Source organism: Thamnophis elegans, chromosome 6, assembly GCF_009769535.1.
Source record: "Thamnophis elegans isolate rThaEle1 chromosome 6, rThaEle1.pri, whole genome shotgun sequence".
NCBI lineage: Eukaryota > Metazoa > Chordata > Lepidosauria > Squamata > Colubridae > Thamnophis > Thamnophis elegans.
Genome location: NC_045546.1, coordinates 24,822,230 through 24,840,493, shown reverse-complemented (window position 1 = coordinate 24,840,493; position 18,264 = coordinate 24,822,230). Strand labels below are relative to the sequence as shown.

At 35.5% G+C, this 18,264-nt stretch overlaps 1 protein-coding gene across 2 annotated transcripts in view; it reads right to left on the bottom strand.

Annotated features, from left to right (window-relative positions):
* BRCA2 (BRCA2 DNA repair associated) overlaps window positions 1–18,264 on the bottom strand; it is a 44,445-nt gene that overhangs the window by 4,905 nt on the left and 21,276 nt on the right. Inside the window, exons 12-20 of one of the 2 annotated variants that reach the window (XM_032219337.1) lie at window positions 17,749–17,835; window positions 13,892–14,085; window positions 11,586–11,773; window positions 9,868–10,038; window positions 9,321–9,678; window positions 7,533–7,688; window positions 7,280–7,424; window positions 2,868–2,986; window positions 315–516 (exon numbers count right to left, since the gene is read on the bottom strand). In XM_032219337.1, the coding sequence (XP_032075228.1) occupies window positions 315–516; window positions 2,868–2,986; window positions 7,280–7,424; window positions 7,533–7,688; window positions 9,321–9,678; window positions 9,868–10,038; window positions 11,586–11,773; window positions 13,892–14,085; window positions 17,749–17,835 (1,620 nt within the window). Of the gene's footprint in view, window positions 1–314; window positions 517–1,706; window positions 1,771–2,867; window positions 2,987–7,279; window positions 7,425–7,532; window positions 7,689–9,320; window positions 9,679–9,867; window positions 10,039–11,585; window positions 11,774–13,891; window positions 14,086–17,748; window positions 17,836–18,264 lie in introns of those variants that run through there. The other variant, XM_032219338.1, reaches the window with a different exon arrangement.

The window sequence follows — 18,264 nt, the reverse complement described above, 5'->3', positions numbered from 1 at the left end:
GTCATAAAATCAAGTGTGTTTTGTGTAGTAATGGAAGTTCTGGTCCCAATTGAGGTCACCAAGTTGAGGCCTTCCTGTATTTTATTCTTAATAAACAAAAACTACACATAATATCCATATCTGCTACAGAAGATTTTAAATTTACTTTTAGAAATGTTACTATTTGCATAGTGCTAGTGTTAAACTGTATCAAGAGGTGACAAACAATGAATTCAAATAAACAGGTTATATGAATAAAGCATTACTTAGATAATATAGTATTACAATTTTTTACGGTCAGTATGTCTTTCAGAGCGGATTAAGAGCATATTTACCTTTTGAGTTTTCTTTTGTCCCATAATCTACAATTCGTAGTTTGATTATGTTGGATACATCCCTTCTGCAGGAGCTGTTTTTCTCTTGCTCAGCAGATTCCACAGCTTTCCTGAATTCTGCCTCTATCTGGGCTCTCCTTTTATCATTGACCATCTGCCTGTGACTATTCAAGGCTTTTAATTGATCTTCATTGAAAAAACCCTGCAATAAACAGTGGTAAAACTGAAACAGTTATGTAGATCTTAACAAAAACGAAACATAAAATAAGTCCCATTTCCATTATAACATGGAGTATTAAATATATGAACATGTTTGGCTATCAAATGTAATTTTTTTCCAGTTAAATCCTATACATATCTATTTAGATATAGGTAGAATCCGAATCAAAAATAGCTATTTGCCCATCAGTTTAAATTTCCTACTCAGTGAAAGAATCCAAATTAAAGTATCCTTGGGAGTAATAATCATTATTACTTTGATGATCATTGTGCATGGGCAACACTAAAATGTCCAATAAGTGCTTTCTATTCTCATAATTAAAACATTTTTCAAATAGCCCCCTTGATGTGGAAAAGGGACTGTTTTTAGACTTCTTTTCCAATTAACTTTTCTTTTTATTAACCAATTCATGTTAATCTTCTGTTTTTAAAAACACAAATCAGAGTAAAGTGGTCATGACATAAATTCTTGTTAATTTTTTATTTGATAATGTTTACGTAAGAATTTTGAACTTTTTTTGTACAAAATGTTAAAGAATTTGATAACATGGCACATTTTAAATTCTGCTTGGTCTACCATCCCTATATTCTTGAATAGGACTGGACAGGGACAGGCAAAGAGCCAGATATGGTCCATTAAACGTAAAATAGTGAGGTCTACTCTTGAAGTATGACTGATTTACACAAGTGGAAAGTCTTCTAAAAACTATTGTTACTACTGTATACTTATTAAACTAATTATATTGCCAGCTATTGAAGTCTCTTGTTAAATTACTATGAAACCATACAAACAGAATGATAGCCACAAATATTAAAATCCAAATCATCAAAATATAGTAGCCTGTTTAAAAAACAATAATTTGGAGACATTTTAAAAACTTCGGTAAAAGTAAAGGTTCCCTTCGCACATATGTGCCAGTCGTTCCTGACTCTAGGGGGTGGTGCTCATCTCCGTTTCAAAGCCGAAGAACCAGCTCTGTCCAAAAACGTCTCCGTGGTCATGTGGCCGGCATGTCTAAAAGCCGAAGGTCCATGGAATGCTGTTACCTTCCCACCAAAGGTGGTTCCTATTTTTCTACTTGCATTTTTACATGCTTTCGAACTGCTAGGTTGGCAGATGCTGGGACAAGTAACGGGAGCTCACTCCATTACGCAGCATTAGGGATTCAAACTGCCAACCTTTCTGATCGACAAGCTCAGCAACTTAGCCACTGATCCACTGTGTCCCTTTAAAAACCTAACAAAGAGATAAATTACCTTAACTCAGTAAAACTCTAACTCTAAATTCTGGAGTAGCTAAACAGAAGAATCAAGCCCAAGTCACTGATATGTAATCCAAAGCCTACGAAAGTTTAAAGATAATACCAATATTTTGTACTGAATTTAATGGATCTTACTTTTAAATCAAGTACTAATATTCTATCCAATCATGGCTACAAGAAAACAGACCTAAATTTATCATGGGCATTGAATTTATACAATAAAGCTCATACATTCATTTCAATAAGTAATACAATGAATCCTGTCTTTTCTTTTTTTTCTCTTTCCTGTTAAGATTCAAAATATTATTGGAGCCAAATGCTAGATCTCTCATATAAAAGGGTTCATATATCATGCTGTTCATTTTAATTGTTATTGAACAACATTATACTTGGGTTCAGTTGTGGCATTCAGCCATAAAGCATGGTTCGTAAACTATGTTAGGATTCAAAGAATACAAATCATTAATAGTAAGGGTTTAGGGGGAAAGTGTAATAATAGGGTTCTTGATTTTCAAGGAAACTGATCTATTTTGGACCTGGACTTTAAAAAAACATTAAGAAACTCAGAGCAATGGTAAAGTGGGATCTCATGGGAGGAGTTCAAGATGGGAGTTCCTAAAGGTGATATTGAAAGTACCAATAGACCAGCCAATCTGACATCAATATACAAGATACGTTGATATCTGAGATGCTTTAGTGTGGATTCCTGCACTAAGCAGGGGGTTGAACTTAAATGGCTACCTCAAACAATGCATCTAAGCCCTCAAACATTTTTGTGTAGCAAATGAATTTAGTTATACATTTGTCTTCGTTAAATTTCCCAATATTTGTAACAATGGTTGAAATGTAGCTCTTTTAAAATATTAAATGAAATTTCTCTTAATTTTCACCATCTCTTTTTTGGGGGGTGGGAGTTTTTCATTCTGTCTTCCTGTTTCTCCCCACCTGTGTCTACTTTGCTTTATCCCCTTTATTCATTGTGTTTGTTTTTTAACTGGAGCCCTCTGGCAAAAAGGCAAAAAATTGTAGAATGACTATTTCTAGCATTGATTTTTAAAAAAAAAAAACTTACCTCCATATAAGATGGATCAGCAGAATTAATAATTGCTTCATAAAGCTCTGCACCATCTTGTAGACCACGTATCTGTTGCCTTGTTAGAGCATGGGATCGCAGTATTCTTTTGCCTTTATCTGTTTTAAAAATTAATGAGACATAAAATTAATATGTCTCAAATACCTATTGCTGTGAATTCCCAGTTAACAATAATCAAATACAACTGAACTTAAGGTGACTGTTAAATTTTTGAAAGGAAATTGTAACAAATCATGATAGGTTACAAAGGAAGCACCAGCAATTAATTTAAAATTACCATTCCAAATAACTTTGTTTTTTTCCTAAAAACAATAAAAATATATTTAATTTCTTGTGTTTATAACATCATTTAAAAACACACCCAAACAAGAACCAAACAGGATCACCCTATTTTAAAAAATACTGTTTAAATATCAAGAATTGGCAGAATTGAACATTTTCTCCACTATCTTTTAGACCTTCCATGAGTCTCCCATAACTATTGTTGTTAACTCTTGATATCAGTTCAGTCAAAACAACAAGCTATCTTCTTTGGCAGGTAGCTACTGCTTAAACAAGGAAGAAGTCAGACAGTCCAAACTCAAGTGTTCCCTCCACCTGTGGCTCACTCTTCTTCCCTGCAAAAACAGAAACTCTGACCACCTAATTTGTATCCCATAAACCTGTGTTGGAGTATTGGAGTAGTTTATTTATATGCTGCCCTTTTCCCTGGGGGGACTCAGGGCGGCTTACAATTCGAAAGGAAGGGAAAACAAACAGATTAACACATAAGACAGTACATCATTAAAAGCACAACATTCATACAATTCGGGTGGGTTACGGTCTTTAACCCCAGGCCTGACGGGATAGCCAGGTTTTGAGGGCTGTGCGGAAGGTCTGGAGGGTGGTGAGGGTACGAATCTCCATGGGTAGATCGTTCCATAGGGTCGGAGCTGCCACCAAGAAGGCTCTCTTCCGCGTGGTTGCCAGTCGACATTGACCGGCAGATGGAACTCAGAGGAGGCCTAATCTATGGGATCTAATTGGTCGAGTGGAGGTAATTGGCAGTAGGCGGTCTCTCAAGTACCCAGATCCACTACCATGAAGGGCTTTGTAGGTGACAAGTAGCACCTTGAAGCGTACCCGGAGATCGATAGGTAGCCAGTGCAGCTCGCGGAGGATAGGTGTTATGTGGATGAAACGAGGTGCACCCACAATCGCTCGCGCGGCCGCATTCTGGACTAGCTGAAGTCACCGAATACTCTTCAAGGGCAGCCCCATGTAGAGCACATTGCAGTACTCCAGCCTAGAGGTCACAAGGGCATGAGTGACTGTTGTGAGAGCCTCCCGGTTCAGGTAGGGGCGCAACTGGTGCACCAGGCGAACCTGGGCAAATGCCCCCCTAGTCACAGCTGACAAATGGTGTTCAAAAGTCAGCTGTGGATCCAGGAGGACTCCCAAGTTGCGGACCCTGTCTGAGGGGCGTAGTATTTGGCCCCCCAGCCTGAGAGATGGAATACTTGCCGAATTAGTGGGAGGGAAACACAACAGCCACTCGGTCTTATCTGGGTTGAGCACAAGCTTGTTAACTCTCATCCAGTCCCTAACAGCTTCAAGGCCCTGGTTCATCACGTCCACCGCTTCATTGAGTTGGCACGGGGCGGACAGATACAGCTGAGTATCGTCCGCATACTGGTGGTATTTTATCCCGTGCCGTCGAATGATCTCACCCAGCGGTTTCATGTAGATGTTAAAAAGTAGGGGGGACAGGACCGAACCCTGCGGCACCCCATATGTTAGGGGCCTAGGGGTCGATCTCTGCCCTCCGACTAACACCGACTGCGACCTGTCCAAGAGGTAAGAGGAGAACCACCGTAAAACAGTGCCTCCCACCCCCACCTCCCGCAGTCGTCGCAGAAGGATACCATGGTCGATGGTATCGGAAGCCGCTGAGAGGTCAAGGAGAACCAGGATGGCTCTCCAGAGGTCATCAGTCAATGCGACCAAAGCGGTTTCTGTGCTGTAGCCAGGCCTGAAGCCAGACTGGAATGGGTCAAGATAACTAGCTTCCTCCAAGGACCGCTGGAGCTGAAAGGCCACCACCTTCTCAACAACCTTCCCCACAAAGGGGAGGTTGGAGACTGGACGATAGTTGTTAAGAACGGCTGGATCCAAAGATGGTTTCTTCAGGAGGGGTCTCACCACCGCCGCCTTAAGAGCGGGGGGAAAGACCCCCTCCCGAAGGGAGGCGGCAACAACCGCCTGGATCCAGCCCCGTGTCACCTCCCTGCTGTTAACAACCAGCCAGGAGGGGCACGGGTCCAGTACACATGTGGAGGCACTCACAGCTCTCATGGCCTTGTCCACGTCCTCAGGGGCAACAGCTTGAAACTCAACCCAGCGATGGCCTACCAGATTATCCCTTGGTGCCTATGTTATTTAGTATTCAGCTCATCAGAAGGCTGATACCATATTTCTGCATCAAAATCAATTTATAACTTCAGTGGTACACAGTTTTCAATCTAATTTGAAACAATAACACCATTATGGTGGCAGATTACTATGTTCATAAACACAGTAGTAAACCCAATCAAGCACAGCAGTTAAACCCTATCTATGGAAGCTTGGTTTGAACATTGCATTCAGCAGGAACAAAGCTTGGTATGCTTTAGTAGGCTTAAATAGAAAATGATTCCGTCTGATATTGCTTCATATTTCATCATAGAAAAGACAACCTGCAGATCATTTATTGAATGTGAGGGTGGGATATTTATTTAAACAATTGGGTACATACAGTAGGGTATGATTCTGTTAATGCAATGAATTGTAAATCTGGTTTATAGTTAGGACAGAATTATTATTTTGGAGTGAGAAGTACTCTGAGGAAACCATTTCTAAAAGAGAAACGTTAACATTCATTCTATTTATGTACCATATTTTTGGAGCATAAGACGCACCAAGGGTTTGAAGATGCATTTTTTTAAAAAAAGTAGGTAGATAGATAAAGGGATAGAGAGAGAAATAGAGATAGATAGATAAATACAGTAGGTAAGTAGGGAGAGAGTGTGTAGGTAGGTAGGGGGATAGAAAGAAAGAAATAGAAAGAGAGAGAAAGAAATACAGTAGATAGGTAGGGAAAGATAGAGTAGGTAGGTAGATAGAGGGATAGAGAGAGAGAGAGAGAGAAATACAGTAGGTAGGTAGGGAGAGAGAGGGGGTAGGTAGGTAGGGAGAGGGAGAGAAATACAGTAGGTAGGTAGGGAAAGAGAGAGTAGGCAGGTAGACAGGAATAGAGAGAGAGAAATAGAAAGAAAGAGAGAGAAATGCAGTAGGTAGGTAGGGAGAGAGAGAGGGTAGGTAGGTAGGTAGATGTTTTCGGGTGTACTTATCCCTGTGCTGGAGAAGGAAATCACTGACAATCTGCAGCACATAAGACTTTGTTCCTGCTGGCACAGGACTTGATCCATGTAATTCTCAATCTGTTAAAGAGCTTTCCAAAAGGAAAAAAAAAGTTTTTGCACTTTGCAATACTCCCCCCAATGGCCCGTTTTTCACGAAAACGGGCCAGTTTTTTTCAAATAAAAGGCATGAATAGCCTTGGGGGGGGGCTTGCAGAGTGGTGGGCCCCTCAAAAATGAGCAAAAAACAGCCCTTTTTTTGTAAAAAAAAAATTGCATGCATAGCCTTATGGAGTGCTGCTGGTGGGACAAAAAAGGCCCATTTTTGCTCATTTCTGTCCTGCCCAGCCCCCAGGAGCTCTCTGAAAGCCTCCATAAGGCTATACACAGCCATTTTGGTGAAGGGGGCGGGCTTCAGGAGGCAAAAAATGCTGTATTCGATGTATAAGACGCACCCAGATTTTCAGCCTCTTTTTTGAGGAAAAAAGGTGCTTCTTATACTCCGAAAAATACGGTAACTGGAAGAATTAGTTTCTTAAAATCTGATATCATTTAAAAATTATTGAATCAGTAATATTACTTTATAATATTCAGGCATATGCCAGAAGTGGATTGCTCCCGGTTTGGGCGAACGGTAATAGCGGCGGCAGGAAGCTCTGCCCACCCGTCCAGACGCTTCTGCACACGCACACGAGTGCACCCACAAACACAAACGAATCGGTAGTAAAAAAATTGGCAACCCACCACTGACATATACTATATGTGAGATATATTTCTATACTTAAGAAATGTAAATTTTTCAAAACCTAAACATTTCACAGTAACTCAATCCTGTTTATAGGGGCTGGAATCAAATATAATTGAGAAGAGATATCAATAGTTTTCTAAACAGTTCTGATACACAAAGGTTGAACAGAACAGATAGCAACTTTCATATTTCTCTATAAACAGACATTTTTCTTTTATTACATGGAAAATATTCTAAAAATTTAAAAATATAGGGGTATATTTTACCATCAGTCTCTTCAAATTTTGCTTGTACTTTTGCCAACAGTGCTTCTAACGTTTTCTGTCGATTTTCAGCAAATTTTGCAGCTTCTCTTTGTTCTGCTCGATCGTTACGAAACACACAGGACCCTGTTGATAGTTTTTCCATCCACTAAAATAAATATTTGTTGAAAATTAGGCCACACATATGACTTTAGATTTGCTTCTCAAATACCAGTAATTATGTATACATTGAGGGCTAATTAATATACTAAATTACCTGTAGAGGATAAATCCTTTGAACAATGACATCAATGCAACCAACAGTCCCACCATCACTAAACAATGAGCATAAAGGCAAAGAGAATGGCCGAGGATCACGATAATATCCTAATTTTGCATACCATCGAGCACGTCGAGTACTATTAGCTGTAATCTAAAATAAAACAAGTACTTCTTTCAGAATACATTGTTGCAATGTAGCCTGATAGCCATGTAGAGTTTTAAACATATAGCACATCTCGTTATAGAGCAAATGTTAATTTCGGAGAAAGGGAATAAATTAGATCTGTCAATTGTAAGTGCAATAAAAGTAGTCTATACTAATCATTTTCAAATTGTGTACATTTTATTTATTTACTTGATTTCTATAGCTGCCCTTCTGACCAGTGACTCTGATTTTGCTGAAGATACTATGTTTGGTTTCAGGGAGGTGGGTATGTGATCTGGACACGGGATGTTGTCATCTGTCCCTTGTAATAGACAGATCCTTACCAAATGACCCTGGAACCACCTTTGCAAGGAAGTAGCCTTATTGGATCAGCCTGGTCCAGGTATCTATAGAACTCTATTTGGTTTCAGAGAGCGTTTAGTTTTTCCCTCAGGATTTTATTTCTTAAATCAAGGCCTCTTGATTTGTTAATACTTTCAGGGAGGGTGCATGTAGGTGGATACCAAGTCATGATAAAAAAAATCTCTTGAAGAGCGAGATGATTCCACAAGTTCTGAAAAATGGAGAAACATCTGCTATTCAAGAGACCATCCTTGGGCCCAATCAATCTGGACAGCTTTCATCAGTCTCCAACCTTCAGAGAAGGTTGCTCAGGTGGTGTTCAGCTTCCAGTTTCAGAGAACTCTGGAAGAAGTAGATTATCTGGACTCTTTGGGGCTTTAGAAATGGGTTAAGTACAGAGATGGTTTTTGTTGTGCTGGTCAATGATCTAGTCAAATTTAGGATGCGGTAGTGATTCATCCTGACTCTCCTTGATGTGTCAGGAGTCTTCAATATATCACCACCCTCCAGGCCTTCCGCAAAGCCCTTAAAACCTGGCTGTTCCGACAGGCCTGGGGCTAAAGAGCTGTTGCCCCCGTCTCGAATGGTATGACTGTTGTGTGTTTTTAAATTATGCATTTATGTTTTGTTTTATTTTTTGTCTGTACCCCCTTCCCTGATTTGAATTGTGAGCCGCCCTGAGTCCCCTTCAGGGGAAAAGGGCGGCATACAAATATAATAAATCAAATCAAATCAATCAAACCATACCCTTCCAAGATCAGTAAAATGAGGACCCAGATTGTTGGGGACAATATGTTGACTCTGCAAACCATTTATGGAGGGCTGTTAAAGCACTATGAAGTATATAAGTCTAATTGCTATTGCTTTTTTACTGTAATATTTGTTTCTCCCCTAAGCATTTGGGTCTAGTCAAATGAGTTATCTATGGTTAGTGATTTATCATGTTTGGTTGACATTTTATAATTGGATTGTTTTTTAACACTATATAGTCCCCCCCTTGATTGTTTTCATTCTGCACAGTTCATATGTTTGAGTTCAATGCCCTATAAATAGGTAAGTAAATAAAAGGATTTGTAAGCGACTCAAATTATAGACACTTACATAATGTTTCACTTTAAAGGGGCGGGGGGAGCTACCTGACCTAGAGACCTACAACTCTGAAAGGAAAATAAAAAAAGAAGAGACAACTATGCAGAAATGTTTATCATTGTCCATTCTACAACAATATATAAAAGTCATTTTGAAATACAATCATACCACAGGTTATAAATGTACCTTTAACATCAGAGTTTCTGGTGCTTCTAAAGGAGTGCTTGCATCCTGAGATCCCACAAGTTCTGCTCCATGTACAACAATTTTCTGGCCAACTGTAAGCTTCTGCCTAGATAATAGTGACTGAAGAGGAGGATCCAAGACTGCCCTAATTCCATACCAACCATCTGTAACTTCAATGATTGCCACTTCTTTTTTATTGTCCTCAGTGGTGCTTTTGCTGTCAGCACTGTGAGGCATATTTGTGCTAAGTGATATAATTTTAGAGATGCACAGTATGATTGTTTTTCCAGCAACATCATCCCTTTCTGTTATTCTTTTGATGGCTGATCGTTGACTTTTATCCACTTCTATATCATACCTTTAAAAAATTGAACACATATTTCAAATTGAATTTGGATGTTTTTGAGAAGTAATTATCTTGCTAAGTAATACCACTTAATTTAAGGAGTAAACAACAGTCTCATTTGAAAGCAGAGCGGTAATTAAGGCTATACAGACACAAAGTAAAATTCAGGTCATTTTCCCAAATCTTAATTTTAATATTTACCTGAACTTTAGCTGAAGTAATACTCCTTCTGGTGTCAAACATTTACTGGCAAAATGCAGTGGAAATGCAACCTCCATAGCTGCCAGTTTCCATACAATCCACTTATAATGGTTATAAACCCAGGCTTTGGAAATTAGATTGGGATCTACACCAGGCGTGTCACACAAAGCCCTGCACAAAAAATTAGAAAATTTATCAAACTATTGGAGGATAAAGCCTGAGTTTCAACATGGAAAAGACAATAATAACATCACAATTCAACTTTTTAAATGCATGTTTTGAAAAGAATGATAAATAAAAACACAGCCTAGACTCCATAGCATAGAAGCTAAGAAATGTCCTGTGGAGTTTCTTCGTGTTACCTCTTGCTTTAATACTTTTCACATTTAAACTCTAAATCACTACAGGCAACTACACATATTTATCTTATAAAATTCTATATTTTAGTCAAAACACAATGAAAAATAATTTAAAAAAGAATTGGATGTGATAAGATTAAGAGAAAATACTGCAGTTAGGATGTAGAAGACTATGAATGTAAAAGAGAGGTACTTGATAGGACTCAAAGTAGAGTGACGGACATGGAAGAAAGTAGATGTCAGGTTTGGATGTAAATTGCAAATTCTGTGAATCACAGAACCTGTGCTGGAAATATATTTCAAAAAGATTAATGGATTTGAACACACGCATGCACGTGCACGCACACACATGCATATATGCTAGGTGGAAAAGGGTTCTGCATGTGATAATGCATGATCAAAGAAGTGTGCTTATTATTTTCCTTTACATGAACCTAGAGATCATATATTTCAATGAAAAAATAAGTTTTGTAAAATATTTTAGTAAGAAGGAAAGGCATGCAGCAATACTTGTAACTGATATTAGTAATATTAATGATCTAGTCATTTATTTGGATATTAAGGATATTTGCTCCCCCCCCCCCGAAACAAAATAATGAGTTCTAGTCTTCTCTTAGACATGACAGCTAGCTGAGTGATTTTGGACCAGCCACTTCCTTTTAGCAAAGCCCAACACACCTCACAGGGTGGTTGTTACGGGGAAAATAGGGGAGAACATTGTGCATCCGGGCTTGAGCTGTATAAAACAAAGGCAGAATATAAATCTAATAATAAGTAAGCAAGCAAAACCCTACCTTATACTGAGCCAAAATACTGATACTACGGTTGCTCAGTAACTTTACTGAATAAACATTTCAACTTGTAGCTGCCATTCAGAGACCAAGTGGGGTCAAGATTTTCCTTATGACCTATAAGACCCTAAACAAATTCTTAGCTGATTACTTTCACCATTAGTGATCTGGTCAATCCCTGAAATACTCAGAAGTATCATGTGTGCCATGAGAACCACAAAATGCCATCTAGAAATGCTACAGTCATTTCTAAACAGGTTTTTCATGCAGGTATGAGCATATTTTGAAATATTCTCTTTTAAGTATATGAGGTTTCTCTTTCATATGACTGAAAAATATCTTTGCTTTCAACCAGGACTTTCTGTAGAAATGTTAAATGGCTTTTTGATTCTGGATTAAATGTAAACAGTGTGTTAATCTTATAGTTTTTTAGAGAGAGAAATAAAAACCAACTTTTTAATTTTAAACAAACAGCTTCTGCATTGCCCTGGTACTGAGAAATATAAACCTTTCTGGCATATTTAATAACATATTACATACTCATGGATACATTTCCTGAACATCATACCAAAAGAATTCTTCTTTTCCGGCCTTTCCCTCATCATTAGGAATAATATATCCTCCATCAGCCAACTGTATTCCATGGTCTTCTAGAAAATATTTTTTACTGAAAAAATCCTGGATGAGAAATTGAAAATCTTCTGCGTTTGTGCTATTAATTTTTATGCACTGCTTGGAAACGCCAAAAACATACAACTGCAAGGATAAAAGGCAGACAGAATATTTTAGTATTATTAAATACATATATGCTCAATATATAGTTACTAACAAATTATGAATGATACTTCTCAGCATATTTCTCAAAACAAGAAATTACAACTATAAGTCCAGATATTGTATTACAGATATTTAGTATCTGTAATACAATAATATTGATCTCTAGAAACAAAACTTTATAACTTCTTTGGCTAATTTAAATTAATTATTCAAAAGGTAAAGTGCAAAATATTCAAAAAACAAAAATTCAAAATAATCAGATCCCTGGATTTAAGTAGCTTTGACATTTAGGTAGGATCTTTTAGATGCATTGCAGAAATCTAATAGTCATTCGCATCTTATGAAATAATAGAAAATGACAAAAAAATCCACCTCAAGTTTAGGCATTATGTTGATGGGTAAATACAACTAAAGCATTGATTGGTTTTCATGCATAGAACATGGTCCTAGTCATATATGATAAATTATATATTATTCATATAGGAACAAACTGCAGGTAGCTTTGGTTAATTCGTTTCCCCTTCAGTTTCTCTGCCAAGACTGGGAAAAGGAGAAAGATTTTAGAAACTTTTATTCAAGTTCAGCATCACTGAATTTAATAGTTAAATCTGAATTAGGATAAAACTGTAGTTAATATTACTTGAAATCTCCATGTTCAGAACAAAATATATGACTACATATTGTCATAAACAATAATTAATCCAGATTAATCAAAATTAGAAGAAAAATATCCTCAGGATTGTGAACAAAAAAGAAAGAATATCATTTGAAATTACCCAAGTTCAGAACAAAATATACAATAACCATATTGTCACCAATAATTAATCCAGATTAATCCAAATTAAAAGCAAAAAGTGATCTCCTCGGGACTGCGGATAAAAAAAGAAAGAGTAAGAAACATACATCTGAAACTTGGGTATGTAACATTGTATAGTTTTTAATATATCAAAATCAGATCAATATGCCACTGGATATATTAGGAATGTTAATATTATTTTCCTCTTGAAAGAAAATGAAGAGGGGGAAAAAAGAGGATGAGAAAAAATGATGGAGATGGGGAAATTGGTTACATACATACTATATATACTGTAAGTCTTATGCTTCAAAAATATTAAAAATAAAGAATAGAAAGATATTAATCAAAATTAAGGAAGAAAATAATGGATATATATATATATTTGTACATAGAATACTATATATATATATAGTATTCTATGTACATAGAATACTATATATATATATGGTATTCTATGTACAAAATGGTGCTGAAGATAGCATAATGTACCAAAAAATAAGTTAAAACTAACTATGTTAGCACAGGTTCCAGCACAGGTTCCAACTATGTTGTTGGAACTGGACATATAATTCTAAAATATTTCTAATCGTATAGACTTGAAATAAAACAAATAAGGTGTGTGTAGTTTTGTTACAGATTGCTGCTTAATTACAATTGTAATTACAATTGTAATTACATTTCAAGTGCAATATATATTGTGCACTAATTTAGCTTCTGTGAGGAGCAGAAGCAGTTTCTTCTTCTGTGAAGAAACAATAAAAAGCCAAAGAAATCTGTATTATGGTGGGTTTTTGTATTGTCACTAAATCTGTGCTATTTTAATTTTGATATATCACCATCACTAAAATTAGTATCTTTGTTTACAAAAAATGAGAAATATACCCACAGAGTCATCAGAAAAATGAGAAAAATGATTAAATGAAATTAATCTGTAGCTATCATCTACGGCAGTTATTGATCAATGGCTATAATAAGTGTTATGTGAATAATTGTGTTACTTTTACTTACTTTTTGTGCAAACATCCAATCAAACTATAAAGTCTCCTATCAACTGGACTGGACAAAATGAGAGGTTTTTTTCAACTTCAGCACACAATAAGTATTAAAATACTTATTATAGTATACCACCTTTAAACCATGAAAAAACTTGTATTTTCTAAAACAAGTTACCAAAGTTTCCAGACAAGATGAAATGCAAAATTTTAGTTTATATATTCAATTTCTTAAGATTCCAAAGAGGTTGTATATGCACAGACAGGATAATTTTTAATTGTAAGCTTTTTAAAAGATACTGTGCTTACCTGTTCACTGGAATAAAAGTCAGGCAATTTCTCTTTGACTGAAGCTTTTAAGGGAATTCTGCAAAGACCGGAAGATCTTTTTACAAGGTACAAGCTGCCTGGTTGTGGATGAATTATTTGATCTTGTTTCTTTGTAATTCTCATTTGTTGTAAATTTCTGGCATACTGAAGATATGTTGTCATTTTTGTTATGTCTGCCAAAGTATTAATGAAATCATAGCTATTTTAATTTAAATCAGAAAGTTCAAACTTGCCTAAGATAGCAACACTGAATTCTATTTAGTGCAGATCACATATGGACTATTTATGAACAAGAGATTATAAGAGACATATTGCCCTTATTTCAGCACCAACATTGTTAGTGAATAAGCTATTTCTGTAATTTTTACATATCTGAGTTAGTTTTGTAACAATGCATGTGTTTTAAAAAATCCATAGTAAAAAGATCCTTAATTAATAGGAGAGATATACTTGAGTAGTATTATAAATTTTCAGAGTAAATAAAATTGTATATAACTGAAATTCCCCAGTCTAGAGATGGCATTATATAAAAATTAGGAAAAGAAATTATAAGATTGTCAAGTCATAACAAATCATAACATTTGTGAATTTGCTATCTATAACTGTTGTGTATTTTCATAACTAGAAGTCTAATTGTTATTTTGTATACGGAAGATATCCAATTAGATTATAGTCAGCATTATTTCTATATTTGTTTCTTAAATGGTATTTTTTGTTATAATAAGAGTTTTAGACAATATATCTGACCTGGCAATAATTAATAAGTAGGAAAAAATGAAATTGTTCAGCTTAAACTCTGATTTTTAAAACAAAATTAAAGTACATGGTGTTAAAGATATTAGATGGGTATAAAACAGATCTCATATCTAACTTTCAAAGGTCTGCAACATAGAATATGTTCAACTGTATATTGAATTTTTATAGAAATTGTTACGAACATAATAAACATTGCATACATGCCAAAATAAAAACAAGAATGAGGTATCAAATGTACCTTGAACTATTTTATTACATCCAGAATCCAAAACTGATATTCGTGCAAAATTATCTTTTTCTGATTCAATGAAGGTTTTGTTAATTTCTTGTGTGTTATATTCTTCCATTTTGTTGATACTTTTGCAACTGAATGAGGAATGGTCTTTGACATTACTTATTTCACCTTCTGAAGTTCTTGATTTTATTTTAAAAGGAGGCACAAAGATCTTGGTAGTTTTTTTCCCTGAATAATGATTGTGTGTTTTGTTTTCCTCATTTACGATTATTCCAAACTGAGCCAATGACCTAACTGAAGACTGCTCTGAAAAACCACTGGACTTAGATCCTTTCATAACTTGTTGTGGAAAACTAAAATTTGGATTCAGTATTTTTTGTCGTTCATTTCCAGAACTGAAGGAATAAAAACATTTTTATAAGACTGAATGAAAGACTAACAAGAATTATTTTTATGCTCCCTCTAGGAAAGTCACTCAGTTAAGCTGCCATGTATTGCACACATACTTAATTTACTGGTAATTTACTTATATTAATACTGAATAATAATTTAGTAGTTTCCAGAATAATGTTACAAAGATTATCTAATGCAATTTTAAAAATAATACTGCTGTGCATTGCCCAATTTCCTTAGTTGAGATGAGTGGCTACATGACTATTAAATGAAATGAAAACCAAAGATATTTGCTACCTTATTTATATTTTTGTGGCTTTATTATATCTTTTGATGGTTTACAAATTACAAATTATATAATTAGAATAAACTTCAATAAATCAAATGGAACTATGCTTCCTTGAATCACTTTTTCTACACTGATTTTGCTACTATTATCTAGAAAATTCAATCTAGTTAGCTAAGATTTTTCCAAAACTCTCAACTACTGCTTTAGATCATTGGGCAAAGTTTTGGACAAAGTATAAATAACTTACGTTAAGGAAAAATTAAACCTAAAATGAAATGACAGTCTACCCTTACCTAAATGAGCCACAGATGACAGGTTTTAAAGAGATCTTGTTGGATATTATTTTTCTGTCATTTATTATACCTAAATAAAAATAAGTTCTATGAATCAAATGACATTTAAAAGAATATGGATTTCTATATTTATGATAAAAATTAGTTTTAGCTGAGTTTTAAAAAATTATCCCATGAACATTTTTGGAAGAATTAAGTTTGTACTAATTTGAATAACATGTCAAGTATTGTATAACTTAATCACTACTATGCCTTCTGCAAATAACTGGATGTAGAATAACTGGTATGTGGATGTATAACTGCTTTCCACCAGCTTCCATTTATTGAGATAAGCTTTTAGAAAGGTGAGAACAATTATAGACTATTATTCTACAAGCAATAGCAAGATCCTTGGGGTTCCTAAGATAAGTTACTCTATGCCTGATATAATTGCAAAAAACTTTTAGACAAGTGAACATGGTTGTAGTTTTTTTTATTATGCCCGCTCTGGCACAATTATAAAATTAATCTGAATCACTGCTCACATATCTATATTAAAGACTGCATTTATTGCTATGGGAACATGGCTTTTCTCAGAGTTCTGGAATATAGCTTGTTCTTATATGCAAAGGATATATTTGATCACCAAAGAAAAGAAAATACCTCATCTCTTGTCTATACATGAAAAGTGTTCATCTGCCAAAGCTCTGTGATAGTGTAATAATATAATATGGAAATACTATTACCATCACAAAGATCACTCAATTTTGAATGAGTTGAAGTTTCTGAATGGATTTCAAAGGCTACCTCACACAAAGTAAATTACAGTAATCAAGCCGATAAGTAATAAAATCATATCTTTATCAGTATATCCTGTGCCAGAAAAGGTCACAAACTATACCAGCCAGAACTAGACCAAGTCCTCTTGGTCATGTTTTACACCTGCTCTTCAAGCAGCAGACCCTCAGAGTGCATATTATTTCTCTCTGGGAGACCACACTCCCACCAACTTAGAAATTCCTAATAAAATAAGAAATAAGTGATTCCAAAGAATATATTTATTACTGCTCAAATGTTCTGATAACTACATTGTATTTATTACTGCAGATTACAGAACATATTATCAAGCAACATCTCCAAGTCTTGGTGGGGGGGGGGGGTGAGTGATGAGTTATGCGGGAAACTCTTAACAGCCTTTAGTTCTCCACTATTAATCAGAGATAAGATCCTACTTCTGAAGATGGGCTTTGGGAAATAGTGACTGCTGCAATTGTACTAGCTTCTTTTCTGCATAGCAGTTTCCCTAACCAGGCCTGTGGACAAACTGATGATGTTTTCTCAGATTTAGGTACTAATTGGGAGACTTCAATTTGTTATTGCTCAAATTATGAGGGTTTGGAATTTCACAGCTACCATGACAACGGTAATCCTTGGTCTGATTCATTCCATAGAGGTCACACAATGTTTTTTTTTTAAATCTTAGAGCATTTATTATGTTATCTGAAGGATAGTAACACCTGTCACCTGCTATAGTTAGATTACTCTCAAGATGGCCTGCAATTTTCTGGTACTATTCCCGCTCCCATAGCTGGGACCCCTGAATAGTCTGCCCATATGCCTAATGGACTCTTAGTTTTCAGAGCATTTGGGGATTTAAGGTTAAGGTTAAGATGGAAAGTTCAATTAAGGCTTTAGTCATCACTTGGAATGAGCAAGTAACAAGAACCCTGGATCAATCTTCACTTTTTACACAGTAGTCCCTCACTCAATATCCAAAACAAGAAAAATATGCAGGCATTATAAAACACACAAGAAAAGAAATGGAGCACCAATGAAGAAAATATGTGTGCATCTTTGAGATGACTTACATAGACTGAAAAACAAAAATTACCATAAGGAGAAGATTTGAAAGGTGATCTACTGGATTTTTCGGATTGTTCAAATTCAGGCAGCAGTTTTCTTTTAATAGGAGGTTGTCCTGAAAAAGGTATGTCACTGAACATTTCAAAATGCATATTCAATAAATACAAATTTATATGGAACATTATTAAATCATGTTTGATGTAGCTAGCAGGGCTCTTTTTTGAAAACATGTGGCTTATTGTATTCATATTTTGGATTGATATATTATGTATCTTTATACTAGACAGCTAAATATTACTTTTTGAAATATTTGTAAATAATATATTTACAAATAAACCCAAGATCTAATTAACTCAGCTCCCGATGACTAGAGATACAACCTTCCATGTTTTTCCCCAGACATACAGCAGTGATTTGCCACTGTGTTTTTTAAAAATGTTTTTCAGTTTTCAGAAATTTCAGACTAAAAAGTAAAAAAAAACAGGAAGCAATAGAGGTAAAAAAAAATCCATACAATTGTTAAAAATGGCAGATATAGTCACCA